We start from the raw sequence: 24,176 nt of genomic DNA, 5'->3' as shown, positions 1-24,176 counted from the left end.
GAGAACTGCAGGCCTTAATGAAAGTCAACTTCTAGGAGACTTGCCAGAAGAGAATTTGCCATAAGGGAAGACTACACTGTGAGTGAGTTAGACCAGTAACAGCACCTGACAGGAAAGGGGAATATTGATTATGGGTATGGGAAACACCCAAATTTGTGCTAACTTAAGCACCCTAGTGAAATAAGTCTGTGTGAGTGTGTGTGTGTGTGTGAATTTCTAAAATTACAATACTTTAGGGCTCAATCAATTGCACTTTGGGGCCTACCAATCCCCAACACCTTTTCCTACCTTGAAAAGGCATCTTTGCCTGGATGTATAAATAAAGATCTATACCGAAAAACAGCATCAACAGTGATGGTCGCAGGCAGTGTAAGCATTACTCAGGACATAATAGTGTAGGTGACTCTACTGAAATAGCTTCTCTTAGAGTCTTAGCTTCAAACTCAGGGCTTGACTGGCATCAGTATTTGAGTGAAATAGCTTTGTTGCTAACCTATTGAACACTAGGGCCCAAGTAAGAATCCCCTACCTCCAATCCTGGCAACTGAGTGGAATTCATAATAGCATTCTATTTGCTTCCTGAAAATGAAAACACTAGTTCCGAATTTACTAGTTTTAATGCCCACCAGCCAAAGACGAGGAACATACCTTCATGTCCTTCTTCATCAGTCACTGAAAAGTTTCGCTGCTTGTTGCAACAAGAAGAAAACCCACCATGGGGAACTATGGGTATCTCAGTAAGAGGGTGTTAGAATTGAAAATGGTATAGATTATCTTACTCCAAATCAGAAATAGAGACACACATGCAGAGAATAAATATGTGGATACTAAGGGGGAAGGAAAGTAAGGAGTGGGTGGGATGAATCAGGAGATTAGGACCGACATATACGTAAACTACCATGTACAAAACAGGTAGCTAATGAGAACCTACTGTATAGCAAGGGAACTCCACTCAGTACTCTCTGGTGACCTAAATAGGAAGGACATCCAAAAAAGGAGGGGGTATATGTACACATATGACTGATTCACTTTGCTATGTGACAGAAATTGACACAGTAGTGCAAAGCAACTATACAGTGTGTTAGAGCTTATTATGACTTCCCAGGGGGCACAGTAGTCAAGAATCCACCTGCCAATGCAGGAGACGCAAGAGACATGCGTTCAATCCCTGGGTCAGGAAGACCCCTTGGAGGAGGAAATGGCAACCCACTCAAGTATTCTTGCCGTTAAAATCCAATAGTCAGAGGACCCTGGCAGGCTCCAATCCATGGGGTCACAGAGTCAGACTTGACTGAGCAATTGAGTGCACACACACACACACACAGAGCTTCTTATAGGATTCATGCTGGCTGATTTGGGGGAGAGGGTAGGGAAGCAAGGCTTTGCTCTGGATTGGATCCTCTGATGAAGCAGGGTAAATTCAGGAACTGTGAACATTCATAGATCTTATCCACATGACAGGAAGAATGAAATAAGGCATAGCTATCCCAGTCCATCCTAAAGGAGATCAGCCCTGAGTGTTCATTGGAAGGACTGATGTTGAAGCTGAAACTCCAATACGTTGGCCACCTGATGCAAAGAACCGACTCGTTTGAAAATACCCTGATTCTGGGAAAGATTGAATGGCAGGAGGGGATGACAGAGGATGAGATGATCGGACGGCATCACCGACTCAATGGACATGGGTTTGGGTGGACTCCGGAAGTTGGTGATGGACAGGGAGGCCTGGCATGCTGCAATCCATGGGGTCGCAAAGAGTTGGACACAACTGAGCAACTGAACTGAACTGATAACTGGTAAAGAAAGAGCAGTTATAGAAAGAGCAGTCATTCATATTAGCCAGGATAGAGAAATATTTCATCATTTTTGTGGGCTAGATAATGTTCATGTTCTTGTCTGTATTTAGACATGATTATGGAGTGGTCTTGCTTTGGTCTTGATCCATCATGGTCACAGAGTAGCCTTTTCTGATGCTGGTATTCTGTGAAATGGTTCATGCACAACAACAACCCACAAAGGCCTAGCTGTGAGTGGCAGGCCAGCTCCCAGAAGTCTTTTATTTTTTTTTAACTGGTAACAACATTATCTATGGTAGTTACCTTCTAATTTCAACAACTAAACATGACAGATATTCATCAGCAAGGGTGGCAACCATGCAGAATCCTTGATAAAAATGTTGGGTCTGAGGAAAAACGCAGTCAAGTAATCACTTCAAAAATGATTTCTGGATACCTAGTATTTTCCTAAAGACCTTGGAAAATACATGGGCATCCAATAATACTGGATTTCCTATGTCTGTGCAGCTGGGCTCACAGAGTCTAAGAGTTTATGTGAAACCTGGCACAATCAAATGTGTGACAATAAGTCTAATATTTGAACTAAACATATGTACATCGAATCACCTAAAGAACATGACAGAACTTCTTTGCATTAAATTCTTCATGATACTTAGAATTTTAAAATATTGATGTATCTGTTATGTCTAAAAAATTACCATATATATGATGACATTAAAATGGACATCTGCTTAGCTGCCTAATATCTACCCTCTTCCTTCCTTAAAAGAGGACCCAGCGTTTTCTCCCCATTCCCAGGCAGGATTTGGGTGGGACTTCATTCCCAGTCAGTCAACATATCTCATTTCCTTTGTTGCCGTGACTGATTTAAAAACAGACACAATCCAGCCTTTTAAGATGCACATTTATCTGACCACGGTGATTAGTTCAGAGTTAAGCACATGGTCTCAGATGATGCAAATGAAGATGAACTCCAGGACTGGCTCAAAATGCTCTACTTTAAGAATATGAGATTGAAAATGCTATAGCCATTTTGTAAACCCAAGAAAACTAGCATAGGGCTTGAGACAACCTAGAGAAGGAGTGCAGAGAAAGGAATTTGGTAACGCTCTTTGAGCTATGGATCTGCTCTGAGTTGTAAGTTATTTATTGATATGAATCAATAAATAATCAACCATTTATAATTGAGCTAGCTTCACTTTTTTTAGTGTATAGGAGTACAAGAGACTTTTGTGTATTAATTTTGTATTCTGCAACTTTATCGAATTCATTGATGAACTCTAGTAGTTTTCTGGCAGCATCTTGAGACTTTTCTATATATAATATCATGTCAACAGCAAACAGTGATAGCTTTTTTTTGCTTATTTTTTAAAATTTAAGTTATATAATTTTTAAAAATTAATTAATTTACTCTACAGTATTGTATTGGTTTGCCATACATTGACTTGAGTCCGCCATGAGTGTACATGAGTTCCCCATCCTATTTTGTACTTTTAAAAGTCATTCAGTTACTGTTAGCATTGGAGAAGAAATTGAAATTGTATCTTTACTCTTTCATGAAGATAATATTATTTATGAACTAGAACATAATGTTAAAAAACAAAACAAAACACATCATAGCAAACAGAGTAATGGACCTTGAGGGTGCTTGAACTGATTTGGCAACCACATTATTAGTTTGCTATTATACTGTTGTCTTACATGTATAATAGAGATACAAAGAAAAATTAAGGAAACAATCCCATTTACCATTGTATAAAAAAAAATACCTAAGAATAAACCTATTGAAGGAGGCAAAAGACTTGTACTCTGAAAACCATAAGATGTTCATGAAAGAAAGTAAAGGTGACACAAAGAGATGGAAAGATCTTTCCTTAGATTGGAAAGATCACTATTGTCAAAATCATTGTACTACCCAAAGCAATCTGTAGATTCAATGTAATTCCTATCAAGTTACCAAAGGCATTTTTCACAGAATAGAACAAAATTTTTTTAAATTTGTATAGAAACACAAAAGACCCCAAATGCATAAAGCAATTCTGAGAAAGAAAACAAGCTGCAGGAATTAGAGGCCCTGCCTTCAGACTAATACAAAGCTACAATGATCAAAACAGTATGATACTGGCACAAACACAGAAATATAGATCAATGGAATAGGATATAAAACCCAATAATAAACCCATGTACCTATGGTCAGTTAATCTGTGACAAAGAATATACAACAGAGAAAAGACAATCTCTTCAATAAGTGCTTCTGGGAAAACTGGGCAACTACATGCAAAAGAATAAAATTAGAGCACTCCCTAACACCATACGCAAAAATAAACTCAAAACAGATTAACGACCTAAAAGTAAAGCCAGACACCATAAAAGACCAGTTCAGTCACTCGGTCGTGTCTGATTCTTTGCGACCCCATTGACTGCAGCATGGACATGCTTCCCTGTCCATCATTTCTGGAGCTTGTTCAAACTCATATGTCCATCAAGTCAATGATGCCATCCAACCATCTCATCCTCTGACATCCCCTTCTCCTCTTGCCTTCAATCTTTCCTAGCATCAGGGTCTTTGCCAATGAGTCAGTTCTTTGCATCAGGTGGCCAAAGTATTGGAGCTTCATCTTCAGCATCAGTCCTTCCAATGAATATTCAAGACTGATTTCCTTTACAATTGACTGGTTGGATCTCCTTGCTGTCCAAGGGACTCTCAAGAGTCTTCTCCAAAACCACAGTTCAAAAGCATCAATTCTTCAGCACTCAGCTTTCTTTATAGTCCAATTCTAACATCCATACATGACCACTGGAAAAACCATAGCTTTGACTAAATGAACCTTTGTCAGCAAAGTAATGTGTCTGCATTTTAATATGCTCTCTAGGTTTGTCACAGCTTTTCTTCCAAGGAGCAAGCATCTTTTAATTTCATGGCTGCAGTCACCATTACCAGTGATTTTGGAGCCCAAAAATAATAAAGTCTCTCACTGTTTCCCCATCTATCTGCCATGAAGTGATGGGACCAGATACCATGATCTTCACTTTTTGAATGTTGAGTTTAAGCCAGCTTTTTCACTTTCCTCTTTCACTTTCATCAAGAGGCTCTTTAGTTCCTCTTCATTTTCTGCCATAAGGGTGGTGTCATCTGTGTATCTGAGGTTACCGATATTTCTTCCTGCAATCTTGACTTCAGTTTGTGCTTCATCCAGTCTGGCATTTCGCATGATGTATTATATAAGCTAGACAAGCAGGGTAACAATATACAGACTTGATGTACTCCTTTCAGTTTGGAACCAGTCCATTGTTCCATGTCTGGTTCTAACTGTTGTTTCTTGACCTGCATAAAGATTTCTCAGAAGCAGGTAACGTGGTCTGATATTCCCATCTCTTTAAGAATTTTCCACAGTTTGTTGTGATCCATACAGTCAAAGGCTTTGGTGCAGTCAATGAAGCAGAAGTATATGTTCTTCTGGAATTTTCTTGCTTTTTCTATGATCCAGCGGATGCTGGCAATTTGATCTCTGGTTCACCTGCCTTTTCTAAATCCAGCTTGAACATCTGGAATTTCACAGTTCACATACTATTGAAGTATGGCTTGGAGAATCATGAGCATTACTTTGCTAGCATGTGAGATGCGATGAGTGCAGTTGTGCAGTAGTTTGAATATTCTTTGGCGTTGCCTTTCTTAGGGATTGGAATGAAAACTGAACTTTTCCAGTCCTGTGGCCACTGCTGAATTTTCCAAATTTGCTGACATATTGAGTGCTGCACTTTCAAAGCATTATCTTTTAGGATCTGAAATCACTCAGCTGGAATTCCATCACCTCCACTAGCTTTGTTCATAGTGATGCTTCCAACTTGACTTTGGACTCCAGGATGTCTGGCTTTAGATGAGTGCTCACATCATAGTGGTTATCTAGGTCATGGAGATTTTTTTTGTATAGATCTTCTGTGTATTCTTGCCACCAAGAGGCAATATCTTAATATTTTCTGCTTCTGTTAGGACCATACCATTTCTGTCCTTTATTGTGCCCATCTTTGCATGAAATGTTCCTATGGTATCTCTAATTTTCTTGAAGAGATCTCTGTCTTTCCCATTCCATTCTTTACCTCTATTTCTTTGCATTGATCACTGAGGAAGGCTTTCTTATCTCTCCTTGTTATTCTTTGAAACTCTGCATTCAAATGGGTATATCTTTCCTTTTCTCCTTTGCCTTTAGCTTCTCTTCTTTTCTCAGCTATTTGTAAGGCCCCCTCAACCATTTTGCCTTTTTGCATTTCTTCTTCTTGGGGATGGTTTTGATCACCACCTCCTGTAGAATATTACAAACATCTGTCCACAGTTCTCCAGGCACTCTATCAGCTCTAATCCCTTGAATCTATTTGTCACTTCCACTGTATAATCATAAGGGATTTGATTTAGGTTATACCTGAATAGTCTAGTGGTTTAAGCTACTTTCTTCAATTTAAGTCTGAATTTTTCAATAAGGAGTTTATGATCTGAGCCACAGACAGCTCCTGGTCTTGTTTTTGCTAACTGTATAGAGCTTCTCCATCTTTGGCTACAAAGAATATAATTAATCTGATTTCAGTATTGACCATCTGGTGATGTCCACGTGTAGAGTCTTCTCTTGTTTTGTTGGAAGAGGGTATTTGCTATGACCAATGCATTCTCTTGGCAAAATTCTGTTAGCCTTTGCCTTGCTTCATTTTATACTCCAAGGCCAAACTTGCCTGTTACTTCAAGTATCGAAAGAAAAAACAGAACACTCTTTGACATAAATCACATTGATATCTTTTTGGATTCACTTCCCAGGGTAAAGAAAAAGAAAATAAATATAAACAAACTGGACCTAATTATACTTAAAATCTTCTGCACAGCAAAGGAAACCATAAACAAAATGAAAAGACAATGCACAGAATGAGAGAAAATATTTGCAAATGAAGTGACTGACAAGGGATTAACATCCAAAATATACAACAGCTCAAGCAGTGTTGTGTTAAAAAAAAAAATCAAAAATAGGCAGAAGATCTAAATAGATATTTCTTCAAATAAGACATACAGATGGCAGACAGCACATGGAAAGTTGCTCAACATCACTAATTATGAAAGAAATGCAAATTTAAACCACAATGAGATATCACCTCACACAGGTCAGAATGGCCATCATCAAAAAGTCTACAAACAATAAGTGCTGGACAGGTTGTGGAGAAAAGGGTGGGAATATAAACTGGTGCAGCCACTATAGAAAAGAGTATGGAGGTTTCTTGAAAAACTAAAAATAAAGCTACCATCTGATCCAACAATCCCAATCCTGGGCATATATCCAGAGAAAATCATAATTCAAAAAGATACATGAGCCCCAGCGTTCACTGAAGCACTATTTACAACAGCTAAGCCATGGAAAAACCTAAATGTCCATTGCCAGAAGAATGGATAAAGATGTGGTACATATATATATATATAAAGGAATATTAGTCATAAAAAATAATAAAATCATGTCATTGGCAGCAACATGGATGGACTTAGCAATCATCATACCAAGTGAAATAAGTAACACAGACACAAGACAAATATTGTATGGCAGCACTCTTTATGTGGAGTCTAAAAAAGAAAATTATGCAAATAAAATTATTCGGAAAACAGAAACAGACACCCAGACTTTTAAAGCATATCTGTGGTTGCCGGGTATGGGAAACCTGGGAGAGAGAGAGATTAGGAGTTTGGGATCAGCATATTCATACTTTTGCATATAAAATAGATAATCAACAGGGAGCTACTGAATAGCACAGGGAACTCAAATCAATATTCTGTAATAGCCTATGTGGGAAAAGATTCTGAAAAAGAATGGATACACATGTATGTATAACTGAATAACTTGGCTATATACCTGAAACTAACACAAAATTGTTAATCAACTATAATATAAAAATTAAATTTAAGCAAGTATACAACAATCTGTTTTTATAAAACAATAAAATAGACTATTTTAAAATTGTGTTAAAGGTTTTGATAAAGTACATAAAATATAAGTTTTGGAGAGAATTTTTGATTGCAAATATTATTATATTGTTATCCTCTGTCCTTCAACTTTTAGGTTAATTTACTGCATGATTTTCACTCTTTAAAAGTTCTTTCACTAAACTTTTTATTTTTACCTTCGATTGTAAATTCCCCTATTGTTCTACAAAACTATGATAGAGGGGTATTTCTTTAAAGATCAGCACATATACATTTCTATTCATAATACTTGAACAAAAACATCCATTAGCAGTATGGGAGAATGAGTCTTTAATACTCAATCAAACCACATTAAATTAAGGCTCTAATACAAAAGATTTTATTTTGCCTTTGTTCCTTCTGTGGAAAAAAAAAAAGGATATTATAATTGTAGCTTTCAGAAGAATCTACATACTAAGATATTATTCAAGAATATCAAATTGAATTTCAAATAATCTCACAGGAAATGTAGTAAGAGTCCACGTGCTAGCCTACCTATAAATTATACATTGTCTTTCATTCAAATGGATCACACACTTCTCCTCCTGTCCAGCCATAGTCCTTCCCTCTGTGCTCCAGGTCTCATCACTCCCTCCTTTTCAGGCACCTCACGGTGATTATTCTTCCTTTTCTCTCTGTCTTCAAAATCCATGCATCTCCCATGGGGCACGAATTGTAAAAATTCTCTGTAAAATGTCTAACACCGTAGCTCTCGTAGTTCCTTTATTCCCTTTCACTATCAAATTTCTTTACCTGTTGTCTTCATTTGCTATCAGCCCTTCTTCACTTACCAGTCACTTCTTAATCTACTGGAATGTGGCTGCTAGGTGAATGGCTCTACAAAAGAAATCTTGCGGAGGTCACTGCTGATCTTCGTGTTACTTTGTGAGACTCCCCTTATTTGACATCTTAGAAGAAGACACGTCTGATGGCCCTGTTTACTAAAAGACAGTTTCACACCACTGGTGTGAGCCTCACAAATTCAGGGAGTCTTTCTCCCACTCTTTTGACTACTTCCTTTTGATCCTTTACTCATCTCTTACATGTCATTTCTGCCCAAACCTTTACTTCCTACTTTTGCAGTCTCTTCAGGTTTTCTCCTCAACTCTCTCTGAGTAGTTACTTACCATTTAGATTTTCATAACTCTTAATTCTGTATTCCAAATTTCCATCCTGCGGTCTAGGCTCACACATTCAACTCTTTATTCAATAGCTCCAACTGTATGTCTCATAGGAAACCCAAATATAATCCATCCAAATTTAACTCATAACATGCTCTTCCACTTGAACGACCCCCATCACTCACCCAGTTATCTGAGCAATAAACTGTGACATGATCCTTGAATCCTCCATTTCCCTTATTTCTGACAGCCAGTCAACCACCAAGCAGGACCTCGTAACCCAAGCCTTTGTCCCAGCAGCAACTAGAAATCACTGAAGGGCATTAGACAGTGGAGGAACAAGACCATATTCATATATTAGAAGGACTACTCTAATTACAGAATGGAGGATGAAGTGGAGATATCACAGGTAGGAAATTATTTTTATCTGAACTGAGGTAGAAACCATGGTAATGACACTGTAATGAATGTTATGTGTCAAACGTGTGCGTGTGCTCAGTCGCTCAGTCCTGTCTGACTCTGCAGCTCCATGGACTGTAACCTGCCAGGGTCCTCGGTCCACTGGAGTGGGCTGCTATTTCTTACTCCAGGGGATCTTCCCGAACCAGGGATCAAACTGTAGTCTCCTGCATCTCCTACTTTGGCAGATGGATTCTTTACCACTAGCGCCACTTAGGAAGCCCTATATGTCAATGAAAACAAAAATACTGGGGAAGAATGCTTTTTTAAAACCAAGAGTTAAAATGAATATACTAGAAATGACAAACATTTATTCCCTCTACATTATCCCTTTAGAAAATATGCTCTCTTATAGCCCTGTTAACACCCTATAACCCTATACCACCCCCTCTCTGCCCTACCCTCAGCTGACTCAAAATTAAATTGACTGTGATGATGATATTGAGATGAAGTATACATGTCATATTATGGTATATAATGATATGTAGGAGATTATCCTTGTTTTTAGGAAACATATGCCATTACATTATGAAAATTTTAAAAGTTCAGCTAAACACACACACACACAAACACACACACACACACACACACACACACAATATTATTGTATCCCAGTGTTTTTCAAGCGGTTTCTAAAGAAGTTTTCAAGGGTGTCAAGCCAGTCAATCCTAAAGGAAATCAACCCTGAATATTCATTGGAAGGAATGTTGCTGAAGTTGACACTCCAATACTTTAGCCACCTGATGCAAAGAGTGGACTCACTGTGAAAGACCCCAGTGCTCGGAAAGGTTGAAAGAAAAAAGAGAAGGGGGTGGCAGGGCATTAGATGATGAGATAGCACATGAATAGACATGAATAGATAGACATGAATCTCAGCAAACTCCAGGAGATAGTGGAGGACAGAGGATCCTGGCATGCTGCAGTCCATGCGTTCACAAAGAATCAGACACAGAGTCGACGGGAAGATGGCGGAGGAATAGGACAGGGCGGCCACTTTCCCCCCAACAAAATCAACAAAAGAACATTTGAACGCTGAGTAAATCCCACAAAAAATCTTCTGAATACCGGCAGAGGACATCAGGCACTCAGAAAAGCAGCCCATAGTCGTCGAAAGGAGGTAGGAAATAGATAAAAAGAGAGACAAAAGAGGGAGGGACGGAGCTCCCTCCCGGGAAGGGAGGCTTAAAAAAAAAAAAAAAAAGAGAGAGAAGTTTCCAAACACCTGGAAACACTGGCGAGTGGAACCTCAGAGGGCCGCATAACTGGGAGACAAAAGACATAAATAATTAAAACTCACAGACTAAGTGCTCAGAGGAAACTCTCAGCGGAGAAGCGGCGCAGACTCCCGCGCCCCTCACTAGCAGGCGGGGGCTGGGCAGGGAGGCGCCGGCAGCAGCGCTCAGAGGGAGAGCCAGCTGCGGCGGCGCTTAGAGGGAGAGCAGGTGCCCGCGCTTGGAGGGAGAGCCAGCGCCCGCGCGTAGAGGGAGAGCCGGCGCCTGCGTTTGGAAGGAGAGCCGGCGCCCGCGCTTGGTGGGAGAGCCGGCGCCCGCGCTTGGAGGGAGAGCCGGCGCCCGCGCTTGGAGGGAGAGCCGGCGCCCGCGCTTGGAGGGAGAGCCGGCGCCCGCGCGTAGAGGGAGAGCCGGCGCCCGCGCGTAGAGGGAGAACTGGGCTTGGGCGCCCCAGCCCCCGCCGACGCGGGCGGGGAGGGCAGCCAGCGCCGGGGCGGGGGCAGCCGCGGCCCCAGAGAGGCTTCCCGTGTCAAGCTGCAGGCAAGCTTCCTTGCTGGCCAGGACTTCTTGGGTTCGGGCCGGTCGATATCCACCTGAGAAACTGCACCGGTTGTACTCCCAGAAAACCGAGCGGCGGGGACCGGGAAGGCGATAAGTCGCAGCGACTGCGCTCGCCAAACGCCTGGTCACCTGAGCTGCTAGGACCGGGGAAGGCACAAAACGCAGGCCCAGCCAAGTCTGCCTTTGTCGAGTACCCGAGGACCTGAACCTGAGCCAATCAGACCTGGGAAGTGCATGCAACCCAGCGCCAGCCGCGGACAGCTTGCAGCAGAGCAAACTAAAGCCTAAGCAGCATAAACAGGGAAAGCACACACGCCTCGAGCGGGAGCATTCCCAGTGTAGCCGAGACACCGCGAGCACTCCCCACAGACGCCAGGGGTATTTGTTAGTTGTTCCTCCCTCCCTACAGCAGGACTGAATAGGAGAGCCTGGGGGGAAAAAAAAAAAAAAAAGTGCCCACCACCGCCTCCTGGAGTCAGGACAGGAATTAGGCACTGAGGAGACCAGAAAACAGAAGAGGGAGAAGCCTTGAGCCTCCTGCAAGAATAAGACTGAAAACCAGAGGCAGAGGCTTAAGGCCAAATCCTGAGAACACCAGAGATCTCCGGTTCCAGAGAACATTAATTGATAGGTACTCATCAAAGGCCTCCATACATACACTGAAACCAGGCACCACCCAAGGGTCAACAAGTTCCAGTGAAAGACATACTACGCAAGCTATCCAGCAACACAGGAGAATAGCACTGAACTTCAATATACAGGCTGCCCAAAGCCACCCCAAACCCACGGACATCTCAAACTCATTATTGGACACTTCCTTGCACTCCAGAGAGAAGAAATCCAGTTCCACCCACCAGAACATCTACTCAAGCTTCCCTAACCAGGGAACCTTGGCAAGTCACCCATCCAACCCCACACATAACGAGGCAACTACATAATAAAGAGAACTCCACAGACTGTCAGAAGACAGAAAGGCCACCCGAACACAGCAATATAAGCAAGATGAAGAGGCAGAGAAATACCCAACAAGTAAAGGAACAGGATAAATGCCCACCAACACAAACAAAAGAGGAAGATATAGGGAACCTACCCGATAAAGAATTTCGAATTTTAATTGTGAAAATGATTCAAAATCTGGAAAGCAAAATGGAGTTACAGATAAATAAACTGGAGAAAAGGATGGAGAAGATGGAAGAAATGTTCAATAAAGAATTAGAGGAAATAAAAAAGAGTCAATATACAATGAATAATACAATAGACGAGATCAAAAACACTCTCGAGGGCACAAACAGTAGAATAACGGAGGCAGAAGACAGGATAAGCGAGCTAGAAGATAGAATTGTAGAAATAAATGAAACAGAGATGGAAAAAGAAAAACGAATTAAAAGAAATGAGCACAATATTAGAGACATATGGGACAATATTAAACGCCCCAACATTCGAATCATAGGAGTCCCAGAAGAAGAAGACAAAAAGAAAGACCATGAGAGAATACTCGAGGAGATAATAGTTGAAAATTTCCCTAAAATGGGGAAGGAAATAATCACCCAAGTCCAAGAAACACAGAGAGTCCCTAACAGGATAAACCCAAGGCAAAATACCCCAAGGCACATATTAATCAAATTAACAAAGATCAAACACAAAGAAAAAATATTACAAGCAGCAAGGGAAAAACAACAAATAACACACAAGGGGATCCCCATAAGGATAACAGCTGATCTTTCAGCAGAAACTCTTCAGGCCAGGAGGGAATGGCAAGACATATTTAAAGTGATGAAAGAAAATAACCTACAGCCCAGATTACTATACCCAGCAAGGATCTCATTCAAATGTGAAGGAGAAATCAAAAGCTTTACAGACAAGCAAAAGCTGAGAGAATTCAGCATCACCAAACCAGCTCTCCAACAAATACTAAAGGATCTTCTCTAGACTGGAAACACAGAAAGGGTATATAAACTTGAACCCAAACAATAATGAAAATGGCAACAGGATCATACTTATCAATAATCACCTTAAACGTAAATGGGTTGAATGCCCCAACCAAAAGACAAAGGCTGGTTGAATGGATACAAAAACAAGACCCCCATATATGTTGTCTACAAGAGACCCACCTCAAATCGAGGGACACATACAGACTGAAAGTGAAGGGCTGGAAAAAGATATTCCACGCAAATAGAGACCAAAAGAAAGCAGGAGTAGCAATACTCATATCAGATAAAATTGATTTTAAAACAAAGGCTGCGAAAAGAGACAAAGAAGGAAACTACATAATGATCAAAGGATCAATCCAAGATGAAGATATAACAATTATAAATATTTATGCACCCAACATTGGAGCACCGCAATATGTAAAACAATTACTAACAATTATGAAAGGGGAAATTAACAATAACACAATAATAGTTGGAGACTTTAATACCCCACTTACATCTATGGATAGATCAACTAAACAGAAAATTAACAAGGAAACACAAACTTTAAATGATACAATAGACCAGTTAGACCTAATAGATATCTATAGGACATTTCACCCCAAAACAATGAACTTCACCTTTTTCTCAAGCGCACACGGAACCTTTTCCAGGATAGATCACATCCTGGGCCATAAATCCAGCCTTGGTAAATTCAAAAGAATTGAAATCATTCCAAGCATCTTTTCTGACCACAATGCAGTAAGACTAGATCTCAATTATGGGAGAAAAACTATTAAAAATGCCAACATATGGAGGCTGAACAACACGCTGCTGAATAATGAACAAATCATAGAAGAAATCAAAAGAGAAATTAAAATATGCATAGAAATGAATGAAAATGAAAACACAACAACCCAAAACCTCTGGGACACTGTAAAAGCAGTGCTAAGGGGGAAGTTCATAGCAATACAGGCACACCTCAAGAAACAAGAAAAAAGTCAACTAAATAACCTAACTCTACATCTAAAGAAACTAGAAAAGGAAGAAATGGAGAACCCCAGGGTTAGCAGAAGGAAAGAAATCATAAAAATTAGGGCAGAGATAAATGCAAAAGAAACAAAAGAGACCATAGCAAAAATCAACAAAGCCAAAAGCTGGTTCTTTGAGAAGGTAAATAAAATTGACAAACCACTAGCCAGACTTATCAAGAAAGAAAGGGAGAAGAACCAAATCAATAAAATTAGAAATGAAAAGGGAGAAATCACAATTGACAACACAGAAATACAAAGGATTATTAGAGAATACTATCAGCAATTATATGGCAATAAAATGAATAACTTGGAAGAAATGGACAAATTCCTAGAAAAGTACACCTTGCCAAAACTGAACCAGGAAGAAATAGAAAATCTGAACAGACCCATCACAAGCACGGAAATAGAGGAAGTAATCGGAAAGCTTCCAGCAAACAAAAGCCCAGGTCCAGACGGCTTCACAGCTGAATTCTACCAAAAATTTAGTGAAGAGCTAACACCTATTCTACTCAAACTCTTTCAGAAAATTGCTGAGGAAGGAAAACTTCCAAACTCATTCTATGAGGCCACCATCACCCTAATCCCAAAACCTGGTAAAGATCCCACAAAAAAAGAAAACTACAGGCCAATATCACTGATGAACATAGATGCAAAAATCCTTAACAAAATTCTAGCAATCAGAATCCAACAACATATTAAAAAGATCATACATCATGACCAAGTGGGCTTTATCCCAGGAATGCAAGGATTCTTCAATATCCGCAAATCAATCAACGTAATACACCACATTAACAAACTGAAAAATAAAAATCATATGATTATCTCAATAGATGCAGAGAAAGCCTTTGACAAAATACAACATCCATTTATGATAAAAACTCTCCAGAAAGTGGGAATAGAAGGGACATATCTCAACATAATAAAAGCTATATACGACAAACCCATAGCAAACATTATCCTCAATGGTGAAAAACTGAAAGCATTTCCCCTAAAGTCAGGAACAAGACAAGGGTGCCCACTCTCACCACTACTATTCAACATAGTTCTGGAAGTTTTAGCTACAGCAATCAGAGCAGAAAAAGACATAAAAGGAATACAAATTGGAAAAGAAGAAGTAAAACTTTCACTGTTCGCTGATGACATGATCCTCTACACAGAAAACCCTAAAGACTCTACCAGAAAACTACTAGAGCTAATCAATGAATACAGTAAAGTTGCAGGATATAAAATCAACACACAGAAATCCCTTGCATTCCTATACACTAATAATGAGAAAATAGAAAGAGAAATTAAAGAAACTATTCCATTCACTGTTGCAACGAAAAGAATTAAATACTTAGGAATATATCTACCTAAGGAAACAAAAGACTTGTACATAGAAAACTACAAAACACTAGTGAAAGTAATCAAAGAGGACACTAATAGATGGAGAAATATACCGTGTTCGTGGATTGGAAGAATAAATATTGTGAAAATGAGTATACTACCCAAAGTAATTTATACATTCAATGCAATCCCTATCAAGCTACCAACAATATTTTTCACAGAATTAGAACAAATAATCTCACAGTTTGTATGGAAATACAAAAAACCTCGAATAGCCAAAGCAATCTTGAAGAAGAAAAATGGAACTGGAGGAATTAACCTGCCAGACTTCAGGCTCTACTACAAAGCCACAGTCATCAAGACAGTATGGTACTGGCATAAAGACAGAAATATAGATCAATGGAACAAAATAGAAAGCCCAGAGATAAACCCACGCACCTATGGACACCTTATCTTTGACAAAGGAGGCAAGAATATAAAATGGACAAAAGACAGTCTCTTTAACAAGTGGTGCTGGGAAAACTGGTCAGCCACTTGTAAAAGAATGAAATTAGAACACTTCCTAACACCATACACAAAAATAAACTCAAAATGGATTAGAGAGCTAAATGTAAGACCAGATACTATAAAACTCCTAGAGGAGAACGTAGGCAAAACACTCTCTGACATAAATCACAGCAGGATCCTCCAAGACACACCTCCCAGAATATTGGAAATAAAAGCAAAAATAAACAAATGGGACCTAATTAAAATCAAAAGCTTCTGCACAGCAAAAGAAACTCTAAGCAAGGTGAAAAGACAGCCTTCAGAATGGGAGAAAATAATAGCAAATGAAGCAACTGATAAAGGATTAATCTCCAAAATATACAAGCAGCTCCTGCAGCTCAATTCCAGAAAACTAAGTGACCCAATCAAAAAATGGGCCAAAGAACTAAACAGACATTTCTCCAAAGAAGACATTAAGATGGCTAACAAACACATGAAAAAATGCTCAACATCCCTCATAATCAGAGAAATGCAAATCAAAACCACAATGAGATACCATTTCACACCAGTCAGAATGGCTGCTATCCAAAACTCTACATGCAATAAATGCTGGAGAGGGTGTGGAGAGAAAGGAACCCTCTTACACTGTTGGTGGGAATGCAAACTAGTACAGCCACTTTGGAGAACAGTGTGGAGATTCCTCAAAAAACTGGAAATAGAACTGCCATATGATCCAGCAATTGCACTCCTGGGCATACACACCGAGGAAACCAGAATTGAAAGAGACACATGTACTCCAATGTTCATTGCAGCACTGTTTATAATAGCCAGGGCATGGAAGCAACCTAGATGTCCATCTGCAGATGAATGGATAAGAAAGCTTTGGTACATATACACAATGGAGTATTTTTCAGCCATCAAGAAAAATGCATTTGAATCAGTTTTAATGAGGTGGATGAAATTATACAGAGTGAAGTAAGCCAGAAAGAAAAACATCAATATAGTATACTGACGCATATATATGGAATTTAGAAAGATGGAAACCTGAAACCTGTGTACGAGACTGCAAAAGAGACATAGACATATAGAACAGTCTTTGGGACTCTGTGGGAGAGGGTGAAGGTGGGATGATTGGGGAGAATGGCATTGTAGCATGTATATTAGCATATGTGACCAGTCCAGGTTCGACGCATGATGCAGGATGCCTGGCGCTGGTGCATAGGAATGACATGGGGGGAGGATATGGGGAGGAGGGAGGTGGGAGGGGGGTTCGGGAGGGAGAGCACATGTACACCCGGGGCGGATTCATGTCAATGTATCGCAAAACCAACCAATATATTAATGAAAGGTAATTTGCCTCCAATAAAATAAATTAAAATTAAAAAAAAAAAAAGAATCAGACACAACTTAGCAACTGTACAACAGCTGATTGTATCACCTGTGGACATCCGATTTCAAAAAAAAAAATAAAAATATATAGATGGGGACTACCAATTAAGACTTTTTCTACTAGGTGCCTGAAATGGTGATAGTCTCTACTGACTTCTTACATTTATTTGCTTATTCTGTTGAAAGTGTTTACTTTAGAGGAGGAATTTTTCAGTAGTATATACCCAAACAAAACCACAGAAAGAAAATAAGGTGAAGAAATGTGAAACAGTCTTTGAAAGGTTAATACCTTTTAACCAAACTATTGACCTTTTAGAAATCCTACATAGATACTTTTTTTAATAGTTCAATGATTTGGCGGTGGGTGCTAGGAAAGGTTGGGGGCAGGAGGAGAAGGGGACGACAGAGAATGAGATGGCTGGATGGCATCACTGACTCTGTGCACATGAGTTTGAGTGAACTCCGGGAGTTGGTGATGGACAGGGAGGCCTGGCGTGCTGTGATTCATGGGGTCGCGGAGAGTCGGACACGACTGAGCGACTGAACTGAACTGAACTGAACTGAATGATGTCCAATTTGGGTTATTTACAATAGCAAAAATTTTAAAAAGCAAAACGTTGGAATAACTAGATGGTTAACAATAGAGTATTGCTTAAGGATATACATAAGAACATTAACAATGCTTTTTTCTGTATTGTGAAATTATAGTGATTTTATTTTCTTTTAGTATTTTTTAAGTTTTCTGAACTAAGTATGCATGCATTTTAAAAAAAGAAACAAATAGAAAATATTAATAGAAAAGCCTACTTACCACTTTAAGCACACAATTATCAACATCACAATAATGGGACAAACTGATATCATATACCTGCAAAACAAATATATTACATCACTTATGTGGTGTTTTTTGCCCTAAGTGGTTAATTTTACCATGAGGAAGCAACTAGGAAAATAGATATTGAGAGACATTCTGTAATATAATTGACCTGAACTCTCCAAAATGTCAATGTGTTGACAGACCCCAAATATTCTAGACTAAAGGAGAGCAAAATGACATTACAGCTAAGTTTTAAATATGATCCTTGATTGATCCTTCATGGAGAAGAAAAATCTTATTTGGAGAAATATGAATATAGAATGTATATCAGAATATCTTATCGTTCAATATTAAATTTTTTATTGTGATGATGATACTGAGATGCAGTACGCATGTAGTATTATGGTATATAATGATATGTAGAAGATTATCCTTGTTCTTAGGAGATACATGCTAGCATATCATGAAAATTTAAATAGTTCAGCTAAAGTTATACACGCACACACACTTATTATATATCAGTGATTTTCAAGCTGGTTTTTACCACACTGTTTTTCAGTGTTTCTAAGCAAGGTTTTTAAGACTTTTTTTTTTTATCCTAATTAGCTTCTCTTGCTTCCTTCATAGCTCGGTTGGTAAAGAATCCGCCTGAAATGCAGGAATCCCCAGTTCAATTCCTGGGTTAGGAAGATCTCCTGGAGAAGGGATAGGCTATCCACTCCAGTATTCTTGGTCTTCCCTTATGGCTCAACTGGTAAAGAATCTGGCTGCAATGCGGGAGACCTGGGTTCAATCCCTGGGTTGGGAAGATCCCCTGGAGAAGGGAAAGGCTACCCACTCCAGTATTCTGGCCTGGAGAATTCCATGGACTGTATAGTCTGTAAAGAGTCAGTCATGACTGAAAGACTTTCACTTTTCACTTTCTCCTCACAAAACAAGTTTTTCTTTTAATTGTGGTTTTAAAAGCACATAATGAAATTTGGCAGCTTAAATATTTTAAAGAGTAAAGTTCAGTAATATTAAGCATTATCACATATACTTGACTGTTGTGCAAGCAATGTCCAGAAATTTTTCATTTTACAAAACTGAAACTCTATATCCACTAAATAACTTCCAATTTCTCTCTCCCTCACACATTCCCTGGCAATCACCATTCCACCTTTCAATTCTATGAGTTTTGACTGCTCTCAATTCCGCATATAAGTGAAATCATACAATAGTTGAATTTTATCATTGACTTATTTCACTGAGCATAACTTCCCCAAGGTTCATTCAGGTTGTGGCACGTGTCAGAATTTCCTTCCTTTTTAAGACTGAACAATTTTCCATTGTTTCTATATGCTTCATTTTGTTTATCCATTCATCTATCCATGGACAACTGAGTTACTTCCACCTTCTGACTATTGTAAATAATGCTGCTAAGAGCATGGGTGTACACATATTTTTTTGAGACTCTGCTTTCAATTGTTTGATATATACCCAGAAGTAGAATTGCTGGGTCATATGAAAATTCCATTTAAAGATTTTTTTTAGAAACTGCCATACTGTTTTCCACAGTTGCTGCATCATTTTACATTGCCCCCAACAGTGCACAAGTGCTCCAATTTCTCCACATTCTCACCAATACCTTTACTTTCTATGTTTTTGATACTAGCCATCCTAATGAATGTGAGGTGATAGTTCACTGAGATTTTGATTTGCACTTCCCTAATAGTGATATTGATTTTCATGTGCTTTATTGGCCATTTGTATATCGTTTTTAGATAAATGTCTATTCAGATCTTCGCCAATTTTTTAACAATTTTTTAAATATTTTATTGGAGGCAAATTACTTTACATTAATATATTGGTTGGTTTTGCCATACATTGACACGAATCCGCCCCAGGTGTACATGTGTTCCCCTTCTTGAGCCCCCCTCCCACTTCCCTCTTCCCCATATCCTCCCTCCAGGTCATCCCCGTGCACCAGCCCCAAGCATCCTGTATCATGCATCGAACCTGGACTGGTGATTCATTTCACATACGATAATATACATGCTGCTGCTGCTGCTAAGTCACTTCAGTCGTGTCCGACTCTGTGTGACCCCACAGACGGAAGCCCACCAGGCTCACCCGTCCCTGGGATTCTCCAGGCAAGAACACTGGAGTGGGTTGCCATTTCCTTCTCCAAATATACATGCTACAATGCCCCAATTTTGAATCAGGTGTTTTTGTTATTGTTGTATAAGTTCCTTGTATATTCCAAATATATACATTACATATATATGATTTCCAAATATTTTATCCCATTTCATAGGTTGCCTTTTAATGCTGTTGATCATGTCCTTTGATGCACAGAAGTTTTAAGTTTTTGATGTAGCTTAATTTATATTCTGTTGTTTTTGTTGTTGCCTGTGATTCTAGTATCATATCCAAGAAATCACTGTCAAATCTTATTTCATGAATCTTTCTCCTATGTTTTCTCTTATAGTTTCATGTTTAGGTCCATTCTGAGTTAATTTCTTATATACAATAAAATAAAGATCCATCTTCATTCTTTTGTATGTGACTATCCAGGTTTCTTTTCCAGTGAGTCAACTCGTCGCATGAGGTGGCCAAAGTATTGGAGCTTCAGCTTTAGCATCAGTCCTTCCAATGAACACCCAGGATTGATCTCCTTTAGAATGGACTGGTTGGATCTCCTTGCGGTCCAAGGGACTCTCAAGAGTCTTCTCCAGCACCACAGTTCAAAAGCATCACTTCTTCAGCGATCAGCTTTCTTCACAGTCCAACTCTCACATCCATACATGACCACTGGAAAAACCATAGCCTTGACTAGACGGACCTTGCTTGGCAAAGTAATGTCTCTGCTTTTTAATATACTATCTAGGTTGGTCATAACTTTCCTTCCAAGGAGTAAGCGTCTTTTAATTTCATGGCTGCAATCAGCATCCGCAGTGATAAACCAGGTTAAGTTTTCACTTATCTTTGCAGACACAAGTCACTACCTGATCAGGGTGAGGGTGTCAGGTTGGAGGTTCCACCCTTTCCGCAGGAGACCCTCGGTTGCCTGGGCAACGCCTACGTCATTGCGTAGTCTCACGTGTCCCTCGGCGTGACGCTCAGACAGCGCCACGCGCTGGCGCCTGCTGGGAACCAATGGGCGCGGTCGGAAGGTCCGTCCTACTCGCCCCCGCCCTTTTCCGAGAAGTTTTGGGGGCGGGACGGCGGCGGGAACGCGCCCAGCTTTCCCGGGCCAGCGGGCGGGCGGTTGTCCGCGGCTCGGCGTCTGGGCGTCCCGTCACGTAGGTTACGCACACACTTCTTCCCGGCTGCCGCCGGGAGCTCCCGCAGGCAGCAGTGCCCTCACAGACCCGGGCGCCCTGGAGGCTGGGCCGCGATGGTTCGGGTCGCGGGTCTGAGGTGGAGCTGACTAAGGGCTGAGAAGAGCCTGGGAGTCGCGACGGAGCACGAAGCCCTTCCTTGGCCTTCGGGCCCCGAGCTTCACGCCCTCCCGCCGACTTCCAGCCGTCTGTGTCAAGCTATTTTTCTGGAAGCCCTGAACTCTGTGCCCCTCAAGCCCTGGGCCCCCTGCGGGAATGTTCAAAAATGAGTACCAGGTAACCCGAAACGGCTGTCCATCCTGTCTAATTTCTCCTCTCGGGTGAAACGTGAGGTAGCTCACGTTCTGTTGACAACTCTCAGCCACCCCACTCCCTCCCTACCCCACATCCCCAGATAATACTGTCTTTTTAGGGGTAAGAAGGAATTACTGGGTACGTGCTCTTGACCCTCCTCCCCCCCCCCCCCAAAAAAAAAGGCAACTGGCGTGTGGGGATATGATTTGATTTTTGTTCATTCAACAGTTCCGTGCTTCTCAGGGTGTAGGGATGCCTGTGTTTGTGACTGAAATGCAGTCTTAAACCCTCAACCAGACCTCCTGCACCAGAAACTTGAGGACAGGACCCATCAACCTTGAGTTTTACCAATTTTGAGGCACTCTGGTATCTCGGACGCTATTTGGAAGAGAGCAAATAAGTGAATGCATGAATGGGTTAAGCCCGGAAAGAGCATAAGCACTTTGGCCATGTGCTATTTCTTACCCCCCACTCCCGCCCCAAACTGGGGGTTAGTGATTCTCAAACATGCGGTACATTAGAATTATTTGGAGTACGTGTAAAAATACAAATTTCCTGATCCTCACCCTCAAATAAAGTGAATCAGAATCTCTCTATGGAATAGTTAATTTACCTTCATAGAACCTTTCCGCAGTTGATTCAGATAACACACTGAGGGAAACTGCTTCTGGCTCTTCTTCAGTCACCTTGCCTACCCTGGATGGTTTCCAAAGCTCTCCAGCTTTCCTCACCTCACTGGGCATCTCCCTGCTTTTCCTGGGCGCCAGTCTCCTGCCCTCCTACCTGTACCTGAGGTTACACTCTCCCTGTGTCTGCCATCTTAGTACAGCTGTTACGAACAAATCTGTCCCTGTGCTGGAACAGTCCTCTACTGGGCACCTCTTTGTTGCTTTATGTTTTGGCTGCGCTGGGTGAACACGGGGCTCATCAGTACCAGTAATGATTATTCAAAAAAAGGGTAAAATGATTAGTACTGGGTCAATTTAGAAAGCTTGAACTTGGAGAGGGAGTGAGTCTTACTTTAAGAATTCCTAAAAGATTTTTTATATATTTAATAAAATTTGGAGATCTTTATGTACAAAAAAGAATTATTTCTGTAGACGTGCTGTATGTTCTGTAAGATGATCCTGAGATCATGGAGGGACATGCTCACATAGAATCATGAAACACATTACTGAATGCCCATAAGCTTTAATTCTAAAAGAGAGGCTTTATAGATTGTCTCTAAGGAAGAGTTTACTGAAAGAAACTGAAAACCTGAGCGTAAATGTGATTTTCTTTTATGGCTTGTTAATTTATAAGCAGCGCATAAGCAAATGTCTGATTTTCGTAGTGTGCAGGCTCTCTAGTGCGCAGGCTCAGTAGTTGCCGCGGGACAGCTTAGTTTCCCAACCTGAGGTAGAACTGGTGCCCCTTGCATTAGAAGCAGACTCCTGGACCGTCAAGGAAGTCACCACGCTTCCTTGTTTGCTTTTCACCATATACTTACTGCCTTCTTATGAGTCTCCTCAGAATGTTCTGCAGTTCTCTTTCTTCTATTACATTTGATGTCATTAAATGTGTTAGAACAATTTTAGAGAGTTTCTTTCACTTAAATAGGTAAAATATATATTGTTATATAAAAACCTGTGTCACTGTGGGAAACAGGCGATAGCAGAAAGGAATGGGCACGGGGAAGGTGTAGTTTTCTGTCTCTTCAGGTGTATGGATTTTTCTCTTAAAAAAAAAAAAAAGGAAAACTTCCTCAAATTTAAAATTCATAGTGAAATATACCCTGACTTCAGAAGCTATAGTAATTTTTTCCTCAGTTTACACATAACACTGCCTCAAGAAGACATTAAATGTCTCAGCTTCAAGTGATTATATGTTAAAACACAGACACAAAAATATCTTTGTATTATTGAGAAAAATTAAAAGCTGGACACTTTATGAAAATCAGACACTTGCTTATGCACTGCTTATAAATTAACAGGCCATAAAAAAATCATATTTACGCTCAGGTTTTCAGTTTCTTTCAGTAAACTCTTCCTTAGAGACAAGCATCTATAATGCCTCTCTTTTAGAATTAAAGCTTATGGGCATTCAGTAATGTGTTTCGTGATTTTATGTGAGCATGTCCCTCCATGTTCTCAAGATTACAGTAGGGAACATTTAGCATGTCTATAGAAATAATTCTCTGTTTTTATACATATTTTGTAGATCACCAAATTGTGTTAAATATATAAAAAAATCGTATAGGAATTCTTAAAATAAGAATCACTCCCTCTCCAAGTTCAAGCTTATTTAAATTGACCCAGTACTATTCACTTTGTCCTTTTTTGAATAATCATTGTTGGTACTAATGAACTCTGTGCAAGGTACTGAATGTGATGGTTTATGTTTACTGTCCTATGTAATCTGACAACCCATTTTACAGAAGGAGAATCAAGAGGTTAAGTAACT

The 24,176-nt window shown here is 40.0% G+C and overlaps 1 protein-coding gene across 11 annotated transcripts in view; it reads left to right on the top strand.

The window, feature by feature from the left end:
* Positions 1-21,260: 21,260 nt before the first annotated feature.
* Positions 21,261-24,176, top strand: part of CFAP20DC (CFAP20 domain containing) — a 269,101-nt gene continuing 266,185 nt past the window's right edge. For 4 of the 11 annotated variants that reach the window (XM_055414224.2, XM_055414219.2, XM_055414216.2 and 1 more), the window contains exon 1: positions 21,264-21,716. In XM_055414224.2, coding sequence (XP_055270199.1) covers positions 21,696-21,716 — 21 coding nt within the window. In that variant the 5' untranslated portion in view covers positions 21,264-21,695. Of the gene's footprint in view, positions 21,717-24,176 lie in introns of all 11 variants that reach the window. The other 7 variants (XM_055414220.2, XM_088831656.1, XM_055414221.2 and 4 more) reach the window with 5 other exon arrangements.

Source organism: Moschus berezovskii, chromosome 24 (genome assembly GCF_049115385.1).
Source record: "Moschus berezovskii isolate FMDL1 chromosome 24, NW_MosBer_1.0, whole genome shotgun sequence".
Classification (NCBI taxonomy): domain Eukaryota; kingdom Metazoa; phylum Chordata; class Mammalia; order Artiodactyla; family Moschidae; genus Moschus; species Moschus berezovskii.
Note: the sequence above shows the minus strand (reverse complement) of the source record. Positions and strands in the feature narration are given on the sequence as shown.